Raw genomic sequence first — 10,357 nt, forward strand, 5'->3', positions numbered from 1 at the left:
GCACGCGGGCGAGACTAGCGACACGCGGGCGAGCCTGCCGACACGCGGGCGAGCCTGCCGACACGCGGGCGAGCCTGCCGACACGCGGGCGAGCCTGCCGACACGCGGGCGAGCCTGCCCGACACGCGGGCGAGCCTGCCGACACGCAGGCGGGCCTGCCGACACGCGGGCGGGCCTGCCGACACGCGGGCGGGCCTGCCGACACGCGGGCGGGCCTGCCGACACGCGGGCGGGCCTGCCGACACGCGGGCGGGCCTGCCGACACGCGGGCGGGCCTGCGACTACGACGGGCGGGCCTAGCGACACGCGGGCGGGCCTTCGACACGCGGGCGGGCCAGGCGACACGCGACACGCGGGCCTAGCGACACGCGGGCGGGCCTGACACGACACGCGGGCGGGCCTAGCGACACGCGGGCGGGGCGGGCGAGCCTAGCGACACGCGGGCGGGCGGGCGAGCCGCAGCTACCGGGCGGGCGGGCGAGCGAGCCTGCCGACACGCAACTACCGACACGCGGGCAGGCGAGCCTGACCGACACGCACTACCGAGAGCTACCGGGCGAGCCTACCGTGACACGCTGGCGAGCCTACCGACACGCAGCTACCGACAGGCGGGCGAGACTAGCGGCAGGCGGGCGAGACTAGCCGACGCGCAGGCGAGACTAGCGACGCGCGGGCGAGCCTGCCGACGCGCAGGGAGGCGAGCCTGCCGACGCGCGGGCGAGCCTGCCGACGCGCAGGCGAGCCTGCCGACGCGCAAGCCTGCCGACGCGCAACTACCGACGTGCGGGCGAGCCTGCCGACGCGCAGCTACCGACACGCGGGCGAGCCTGCCGCCGACGCGCAGACTACCGACACGCAGGCGAGCCTGCCGACACGCAACTACCGACAGGCGGGCGAGACTAGCGACACGCGGGCGAGACTAGCGACACGCGGGCGAGACTACCGACATGCGGGCGAGACTAGCGGCAATCGGGCGAGACTAGCGACAGGCGGACGAGACTAGCGACAGGCGGGCGAGACTAGCGACAGGCGGGCGAGACTAGCGACACGCGGGCGAGACTAGCGGCAGGCGGGCGAGACTAGCGGCAGGCGGGCGAGACTAGCGGCAGGCGGGCGAGACTAGCGGCAGGCGGGCGAGACTAGCGGCAGGCGGGCGAGACTAGCGGCAGGCGGGCGAGACTAGCGGCAGGCGGGCGAGACTAGCGGCAGGCGGGCGAGACTAGCGGCAGGCGGGCGAGACTAGCGGCAGGCGGGCGAGACTAGCGGCAGGCGGGCGAGACTAGCGACACGCGGGCGAGACTAGCGGCAGGCGGGCGAGACTAGCGGCAGGCGGGCGAGACTAGCGGCAGGCGGGCGAGACTAGCGGCACGCACGCACAGCACTCATAGTTCCACCTGGTGGCAGCTTTAATGAATTGCATCCTCACCTCTCCCTCTTTCTCTCTCATCCCTCTCGCTCTCTCTGTCTCTCTCTCTATTCCCTCTCTCTCATGCCTCTTTCTCTCTCCTTCTCTGTCTCTCTCATCGTTCTTTTGTCTCCTCCTCCCCCTGTCTCTCTCTGTCTCTCGTTCTTTTGTCTCCTCCTCCCCCTGTCTCTCTCTCTCTGTCTCTCATCCTTCTTTTGTCTCCTCCCCCTGTCTCTCTCTATCTCTCTGCCTCTCTCATCCTTCTTTTGTCTCCTCCCCCTGTCTCTCTCTATCTCTCTGCCTCTCTCATCCTTCTTTTGTCTCCTCCTCCCCTTGTCTCTCTCTCTCTAGGTGAGTTCCAGCCCATGACCAGCAGTGCGTCTGTGGCATCCCTGGTGATCGCCGTGGAAACGGGGCTGTCTGACGAAGAACTGTCACTAGAACCACCAACCCCTACTGGGGACAACCAGTCCTGAGAACACAGGGCCTAACTGGGGCCACACTGGTGCCAGAACCATGACTGTACCGGGGTTAAGTCTGGTTTAGGCTGGCCCTGGGACAAATCTAACCTGGGACAGAGGACGGAGACGGAGACATACCTGCAGGCTAAGATTTACTTGGACTATGGCTGCATGTATGTACATACCTGTCTATGGCTACCCGAGATGGACATACCTGTCTATGGCTACCCGAGATGGACATACCTGTCTATGGCTACCCGAGATGGACATACCTGTCTATGGCTACCCGAGATGGACATACCTGTCTATGGCTACCCGAGATGGACATACCTGTCTATGGCTACCCGAGATGGACATACCTGTCTATGGCTACCCGAGATGGACATACCTGTCTATGGCTACCCGAGATGGACATACCTGTCTATGGCTACCTGGGATGGACATACCTGGGATGGACATACCTGTCTATGGCTACCCGGGATGGACATAATTGTCTATGGCTACCTGGGATGGACATACCTGGGATGGACCTACCTTCTATGGCTACCCGAGATGGACATACCTGTCTATGGCTACCTGGGATGGACCTACCTGGGTTGGACCTACCTGGATAAACTGATCTGGGATGGACCTACCTGGACAAACTGATCTGGGATGGACCTACTTGGGATGGACCTACCTGGATAAACTGATCTGGGATGGACCTACCTGGGATGGACCTACCTGGATAAACTGATCTGGGATGTACCTATCTGGGATGGACCTACCTGGGATGGACCTACCTGGGATGGACCTACCTGGGATGGACCTACCTGGGATGGACCTACCTGGGATGGGATTACATGGCTCACCTCGTACCTACATGGGGAATAGACTGGCTATGGTTTATGGTCCTCTGCCCTGTATGGATTATGGAGCTGTAACTACAGTATGGAGTAAAAGGTGTTGCTATACCTTTCTGAAATATGGACTTGGCTGGTTGGTTACCTGGTGGGCAATTCTGTGTCATGGAACTGTTACATGGAGCCCAGGAAATGCATCTGGAACAACGTGTTTCACAATAAGAGTTCAGATCACACACTGACCAATATGAAACAACGGGACCTTGGGATCTGTTAAACCCATGTCTCTAGAAGCAGCAGTTTGAAACGGGACCTTGGGATCTGTTAAACCCATGTCTCTAGAAGCAGCAGTTTGAAACGGGACCTTGGGATCTGTTAAACCCATGTCTCTAGAAGCAGCAGTTTGAAACGGGACCTTGGGATCTGTTAAACCCATGTCTCTAGAAGCGACAGTTTGAAACAGGACCTTGGGATCTGTTAAACCCATGTCTCTAGAAGCAGCAGTTTGAAACGGGACCTTGGGATCTGTTAAACCCATGTCTCTAGAAGCGACAGTTTGAAACGGGACCTTGGGATCTGTTAAACCCATGTCTCTAGAAGCAGCAGTTTGAAACGGGACCTTGGGATCTGTTAAACCCATGTCTCTAGAAGCAGCAGTTTGAAACGGGACCTTGGGATCTGTTAAACCCATGTCTCTAGAAGCAGCAGTTTGAAACAGGACCTTGGGATCTGTTAAACCCATGTCTCTAGAAGCAGCAGTTTGAAACGGGACCTTGGGATCTGTTAAACCCATGTCTCTAGAAGCAGCAGTTTGAAACGGGACCTTGGGATCTGTTAAACCCATGTCTCTAGAAGCGACAGTTTGAAACAGGACCTTGGGATCTGTTAAACCCATGTCTCTAGAAGCAGCAGTTTGAAACGGGACCTTGGGATCTGTTAAACCCATGTCTCTAGAAGCGACAGTTTGAAACGGGACCTTGGGATCTGTTAAACCCATGTCTCTAGAAGCAGCAGTTTGAAACAGGACCTTGGGATCTGTTAAACCCATGTCTCTAGAAGCAGCAGTTTGAAACAGGACCTTGGGATCTGTTAAACCCATGTCTCTAGAAGCAGCAGTTTGAAACGGGACCTTGGGATCTGTTAAACCCATGTCTCTAGAAGCGGCAGTTTGAAACGGGACCTTGGGATCTGTTAAACCCATGTCTCTAGAAGCACAGTTTGAAACAGGACCTTGGGATCTGTTAAACCCATGTCTCTAGAAGCGACAGTTTGAAACAGGACCTTGGGATCTGTTAAACCCATGTCTCTAGAAGCAGCAGTTTGAAACGGGACCTTGGGATCTGTTAAACCCATGTCTCTAGAAGCAGCAGTTTGAAACAGGACCTTGGGATCTGTTAAACCCATGTCTCTAGAAGCAGCAGTTTGAAACAGGACCTTGGGATCTGTTAAACCCATGTCTCTAGAAGCAGCAGTTTGAAACAGGACCTTGGGATCTGTTAAACCCATGTCTCTAGAAGCAGCAGTTTGAAACAGGACCTTGGGATCTGTTAAACCCATGTCTCTAGAAGCAGCAGTTTGAAACAGGACCTTGGGATCTGTTAAACCCATGTCTCTAGAAGCGACAGTTTGAAACAGGACCTTGTCCACCATCACGCAGAGACACACAGTACTGTTGTAGCTTACATGACACGAGGTTCACTCACTACTCGTGAACAACCGGCGCAGATATCACGGGGACTTTTATTTTGGAAAAAGCCCTCTGGGAGATGTAATTCAGTGGACCTAGCTTGGACATTATCTCCGGCTGTGTCTGGAACGAGGCCGGTCTCTACCTACGGTAACCATGGATACGAACACACAACTACGTAGTGTTGCTCCAACAACGCTGCGGTATTTTTAAAGTACCACACCAGTATTATCTATACCCTGCCTGTGTCTATTTCTATGGTCATAGATCTGCCGGTCAGTCTGTCTATATCTGTACCGTGATCTCACAGTATTGCATTGGTTTATTATTGTTTATTATTCCTGCTTTTTTACTACATACAGTACCTCTGTCTGGCTTAACTGTCCAATCAGAGTTTGTTGTGTCTTTTGACTGGCCAATCAGAGTTGGTTGTGTCTTTTGACTGGCCAATCAGAGTTTGTTGTGGTTGTGTTGTTGCCATGGTGTTGCCAATAACTGCCATTTTTTTTTTCAAACCAAGGCCATGTTCAGTAGGAAAAGGTTTTGGAACGTTCTAGATTAAAAAAAATATATATGAATCGAGCCCCTGTGATTTCAGTATTTTACATGTCAGAGAGGCATGTTTGTTTGATATTGAACAAATATATAAACACACTAATGTAAAGTGTTGGTCCCATGTTTCATGAGCTGAAATAAAACACAAATGTTCCATATTCACAAAAAGCTTATTTCTCTCAAATGTTGTTGCACAAATGTGTTTACATCCCTGTTAGCGAACATTTCTCTGCCAAGATAATCCATCCACCTGCCAGGTGTGGCGTATCAAGACGCTGATTAAACTGTATGATCATTACACAGGTGCACCTTGTGCTGGGGACAATAAAAGGCCATTCTAAAAATGTGTAGTTACCTTGAGGGAGCGTGCAAATCTGCTGCAAAAAAAATTCAATGTTTATTTATCTACCATGAGCCGCCTCCAACGTCGTTTTGGTATGTCTATGTCGATATGTCTAACAGGTCTCACAAGCAGCTTCTTCGCCTGCGGGATCATCTGAGACCAGCCACCCAGACAGCTGACGAAACTGACGAGTATTTCTATCTGAAATTAAGCCCTTTTGTGGGGAAAAACTAATTCTGATCACTCTGACTGGCTCCCTAGGGGATCGGCCTGGCTCCCAAGTGAGTGGGCTTATGCCCTCCCAGGCACATCCGTGGCCCCGCCTCTGCCCAGTCATGAAATCCATAGATAAGGGCCAAATCTATTTATTTAAATTGACTGATTTCCTTCTGTGAACTGTAACTCAGTAAAATCCTTTTATGTTGCGTTTTATATTTTTTGTCTGAACGTAACAAAATGTTGCCCTGGCGGGTTCTAGAGTTGACGGTCAATGTTACGGTAACGTTCTGGAAACCTTTTCAGAACCTTTCTTCAACGTTGTTCGTTGGTTGTTTTTGGAGGGAGGGACTGGCTGCAAAATAACATGTCTGTGTAATCTCGGTTGATGCATCCCAAACGGCACCCTAATCCCTACATAGTGCACTACTATAGACCAGGGCCCTATTCCCTATATAGTGCACTACTTTAGACCAGAGCCCTATAGAACCCTATTCCCTATATAGTGCACTACTTTAGACCAGAACCCAAAAGAACCCTATAGAACCCTATTCCCTATATAGCGCTCTACTTTAGACCAGGGCCCTATTCCTTATATAGTGCACTACTATAGACCAGGGCCCTATTCCCTATATAGTGCACTACTTTAGACCAGGACCCTATAGAACCCTATTCCCTACATAGTGCACTACTTTAGACCAGAGCCCAAAAGAACCCTATAGAACCCTATTCCCTATATAGCGCTCTACTTTAGACCAGAGCCCTATAGAACCCTATTCCCTATATAGTGCACTACTTTAGACCAGAACCCTATTCCCTACATAGTGCACTACTTTAGACCAGGGCCCTATTCCCAATATAGTGCACTACTTTAGACCAGGGCCCTATTCCCAATATAGTGCACTACTTTAGACCAGGGCCCTATAGAACCCTACTCCCTATATAGTGCACTACTTTAGACCAGAGCCCTATAGAACCATATTCCCTATATAGTGCACTACTTTAGACCAGGACCCTATTCCCTATATAGTGCACTACTTTAGACCAGGGCCCTATTCCCTATATAGTGCACTACTTTAGACCAGAGCCCTATAGAACCATATTCCCAATATAGTGCACTACTTTAGACCAGGGCCCTATAGAACCCTACTCCCTATATAGTGCACTACTTTAGACCAGAGCCCTATAGAACCATATTCCCTATATAGTGCACTACTTTAGACCAGGACCCTATTCCCTATATAGTGCACTACTTTAGACCAGGGCCCTATTCCCTATATAGTGCACTACTATAGGCCAGGGCCCTATAGAACCCTATTCCCTATATAGTGCACTACTTTAGACCAGAGCCCTATAGAACCCTATTCCCTATATAGTGCACTACTTTAGACCAGAGCCCTATTCCCTATATAGTGCACTACTATAGACCAGAGCCCTATTCCCTATATAGTGCACTACTGTAGACCAGAGCCCTATTCCCTATATAGTGCACTACTATAGACCAGAACCCTATTCCCTATATAGTGGTACTACTATAGACCAGGGCCCTATTCCCTATATAGTACACTACTATAGACCAGAGCCCTATTCCCTATATAGTGGTACTACTATAGACCAGGGCCCTATTCCCTATATAGTGGTACTACTATAGACCAGAGCCCTATTCCCTATATAGTGCACTACTATAGGCCAGGGCCCTATTCCCTATATAGTACACTACTATAGACCAGAGCCCTATTCCCTATATAGTGCACTACTTTAGACCAGGGCCCTATTCCCTATATAGTGCACTACTATAGACCAGAGCCCTATTCCCTATATAGTGCACTACTTTAGACCAGGGCCCTATTCCCTATATAGTGCACTACTATAGACCAGAGCCCTATTCCCTATATAGTGGTACTACTATAGACCAGAGCCCTATTCCCTATATAGTGCACTACTTTAGACCAGGGCCCTATTCCCTATATAGTACACTACTATAGACCAGAGCCCTATTCCCTATATAGTGCACTACTTTAGACCAGGGCCCTATTCCCTATATAGTGCACTACTATAGACCAGAGCCCTATTCCCTATATAGTGCACTACTTTAGACCAGGGCCCTATTCCCTATATAGTACACTACTATAGACCAGAGCCCTATTCCCTATATAGTGCACTACTTTAGACCAGGGCCCTATTCCCTATATAGTGCACTACTATAGACCAGAGCCCTATTCCCTATATAGTGCACTACTATAGGCCAGGGCCCTATTCCCTATATAGTACACTACTATAGACCAGAGCCCTATTCCCTATATAGTGCACTACTTTAGACCAGGACCCTATTCCCTATATAGTACACTACTATAGACCAGAGCCCTATTCCCTATATAGTGCACTACTTTAGACCAGGGCCCTATTCCCTATATAGTGCACTACTATAGACCAGAGCCCTATTCCCTATATAGTGCACTACTATAGGCCAGGGCCCTATTCCCTATATAGTACACTACTATAGACCAGAGCCCTATTCCCTATATAGTGCACTACTTTAGACCAGGGCCCTATTCCCTATATAGTACACTACTATAGACCAGAGCCCTATTCCCTATATAGTGCACTACTTTAGACCAGGGCCCTATTCCCTATATAGTGCACTACTATAGACCAGAGCCCTATTCCCTATATAGTGCACTACTATAGACCAGAGCCCTATTCCCTATATAGTGCACTACTATAGACCAGAGCCCTATTCCCTATATAGTGCACTACTATCCTCGGATGGGGACACAGTGTCTCCTGACCCCTCCTGTCTCAGCCTCCAGTATTTATGCTGCAGTAGTTTATGTGTCGGGGGGCTAGGGTCAGTTTGTTATATCTGGAGTACTTTTCCTGTCCTATTCGGTGTCCTGTGTGAATCTAAGTGTGCGTTCTCTAATTCTCTCCTTCTCTCTTTCTTTCTCTCTCTCGGAGGACCTGAGCCCTAGGACCACCTGACATGATGACTCCTTGCTGTCCCCAGTCCACCTGGCCATGCTGCTGCTCCAGTTTCAACTGGCCTGGGCCCTAGGACCGTGTCCCAGGACTACCTGACATGAGGACTCCTTGCTGTCCCCAGTCCACCTGGCCATGCTCCTGCTCCAGTTTCAACTGGCCTGGGCCCTAGGACCATGTCCCAGGACTACCTGACATGAGGACTCCTTGCTGTCCCCAGTCCACCTGGCCATGCTCCTGCTCCAGTTTCAACTGTTCTGCCTTACTATTATTCAACCATGCTGGTCATTTATGAACATTTGAACATCTTGGCCACGTTCTGTTATAATCTCCACCCGGCACAGCCAGAAGAGGACTGGCCACCCCACATATGCTCTCTCTAATTCTCTCTTTCTTTCTCTCTCTCGGAGGACCTGAGCCCTAGGACAGTGCCCCAGGACTACCTGACATGATGGCTCCTTGCTGTCCCCAGTCCACCTGACTGTGCTGCTGCTCCAGTTTCAACTGTTCTGCCTTATTATTATTCGACCATGCTGGTCATTTATGAACATTTGAACATCTTGGTCATGTTCTGTTATAATCTCTACCCGGCACAGCCAGAAGAGGACTGGCCTCCCCACATAGCCCGGTTCCTCTCTAGGTTTCTTCCTAGGTTTTGGCCTTTCTAGGGAGTTTTTCCTAGCCACCGTGCTTTTACACCTGCATTGTTTGCTGTTTGGGGTTTTAGGCTGAGTTTCTGTACAGCACTTTGAGATATCAGCTGATGTACGAAGGGCTATATAAATAAATTTGATTTGATTTTGATTTGATTTACTATAGGCCAGGGCCCTATTCCCTATATAGTACACTACTATAGACCAGAGCCCTATTCCCTATATAGTGCACTACTTTAGACCAGGGCCCTATTCCCTATATAGTACACTACTATAGACCAGAGCCCTATTCCCTATATAGTGCACTACTTTAGACCAGGGCCCTATTCCCTATATAGTACACTACTATAGACCAGAGCCCTATTCCCTATATAGTGCACTACTATAGGCCAGGGCCCTATAGAACCCTATTCCCTATATATAGTATATAGACCAGAGTGTAGCGAAATGCTTGTGCTTCTAGTTCCGACAATGCAGTGATAACCAACAAGTAATCTAACTAACAATTCCAAAACTACTGTCTTATACACAGTGTAAGGGGATAAAGAATATGTACATAAGGATATATGAATGAGTGATGGTACAGCAACTTTGTTCCTCCTCCTCCGCACACACACACACACACACACACACACACACACAGTAGGTGCTCCATCAGATGAGAGGACAGGTAACTGTTGTGGGGGTGGAAGCAGACACCGCATCAGGGTGTAACACAGTGTAAGAATATCAGGGTGTGTATGTGTTGGCTAATGTGAGAGGAGACCGATGGCATGCAGGACAACAGACATTTCAGACCACGATTAACACCTGGTACACACACACACACTACGAGGCTACACACACACACTACGAGGCAACACACACACTACGAGGCTACACACACACACTACGAGGCTACACACACACACTACGAGGCTACACACACACTACGAGGCAACACACACACACTAGGCTACGAGGCTACACACACACTACGAGGCTACACACACACTACACACTATGAGGGTACACACACACTACGAGGCTACACACACACACTACGAGGCTACACACACACACTACGAGGCTACACACACACACTAGGCTACATACACACAAACTACGAGGCTACACACACACACACTACGAGGCTACACACACACACACGCACTACGAGGCTACACACACACACTACGAGGCTACGGCTACACACACACTACACACACACTACGAG

General features: G+C 50.3%; 2 protein-coding genes and 1 long non-coding RNA gene across 4 annotated transcripts in view; 1 reads left to right on the forward strand and 2 right to left on the reverse strand.

Annotated features, from left to right (window-relative positions):
• Positions 1 to 2,072, forward strand: part of LOC118382740 (RING finger protein 150-like) — a 17,086-nt gene extending 15,014 nt beyond the window's left edge. Inside the window, exon 5 of the mRNA XM_052459029.1 lies at positions 1,757 to 2,072. Coding sequence (XP_052314989.1) covers positions 1,757 to 1,774 — 18 coding nt within the window. The 3' untranslated portion in view covers positions 1,775 to 2,072. The remainder of the gene's footprint in view (positions 1 to 1,756) is intronic.
• Positions 2,073 to 2,147: 75 nt separating this feature from the next.
• On the reverse strand, positions 2,148 to 2,788 carry LOC127906615 (uncharacterized). 2 transcript variants are annotated; one of them, XR_008062063.1, is made up of 3 exons: positions 2,645 to 2,788; positions 2,414 to 2,468; positions 2,148 to 2,297 (listed from the first exon to the last, which is right to left on the reverse strand). It is a non-coding gene; the product is annotated as an uncharacterized LOC127906615 (long non-coding RNA). The 2 variants fall into 2 exon arrangements; XR_008062062.1 differs by having other exon boundaries at positions 2,630 to 2,760.
• A 146-nt stretch (positions 2,789 to 2,934) lies between these two features.
• LOC127906911 (uncharacterized) lies at positions 2,935 to 4,860 on the reverse strand. The gene is made up of 4 exons (XM_052460720.1): positions 4,347 to 4,860; positions 4,092 to 4,295; positions 3,277 to 3,888; positions 2,935 to 3,225 (listed from the first exon to the last, which is right to left on the reverse strand). The coding sequence occupies exons 1-4, from the start codon at positions 4,356 to 4,358 to the stop codon at positions 2,935 to 2,937; spliced, it is 1,119 nt and encodes a 372-aa protein (XP_052316680.1). The 5' UTR covers positions 4,359 to 4,860.
• Positions 4,861 to 10,357: the final 5,497 nt, after the last annotated feature.

Source organism: Oncorhynchus keta, chromosome 13, assembly GCF_023373465.1.
Source record: "Oncorhynchus keta strain PuntledgeMale-10-30-2019 chromosome 13, Oket_V2, whole genome shotgun sequence".
Lineage (NCBI taxonomy): Eukaryota > Metazoa > Chordata > Actinopteri > Salmoniformes > Salmonidae > Oncorhynchus > Oncorhynchus keta.

Coding starts and splice junctions, on each gene's coding strand:
- LOC127906911 (XM_052460720.1), bottom strand. Junction 3,889..4,091: donor TGGGTTTAACAGATCCCAAG/GTCCTGTTTCAA, acceptor ACAGATCCCAAG/GTCCCGTTTCAAACTGCCGC. Junction 3,226..3,276: donor TGGGTTTAACAGATCCCAAG/GTCCCGTTTCAA, acceptor ACAGATCCCAAG/GTCCCGTTTCAAACTGCTGC.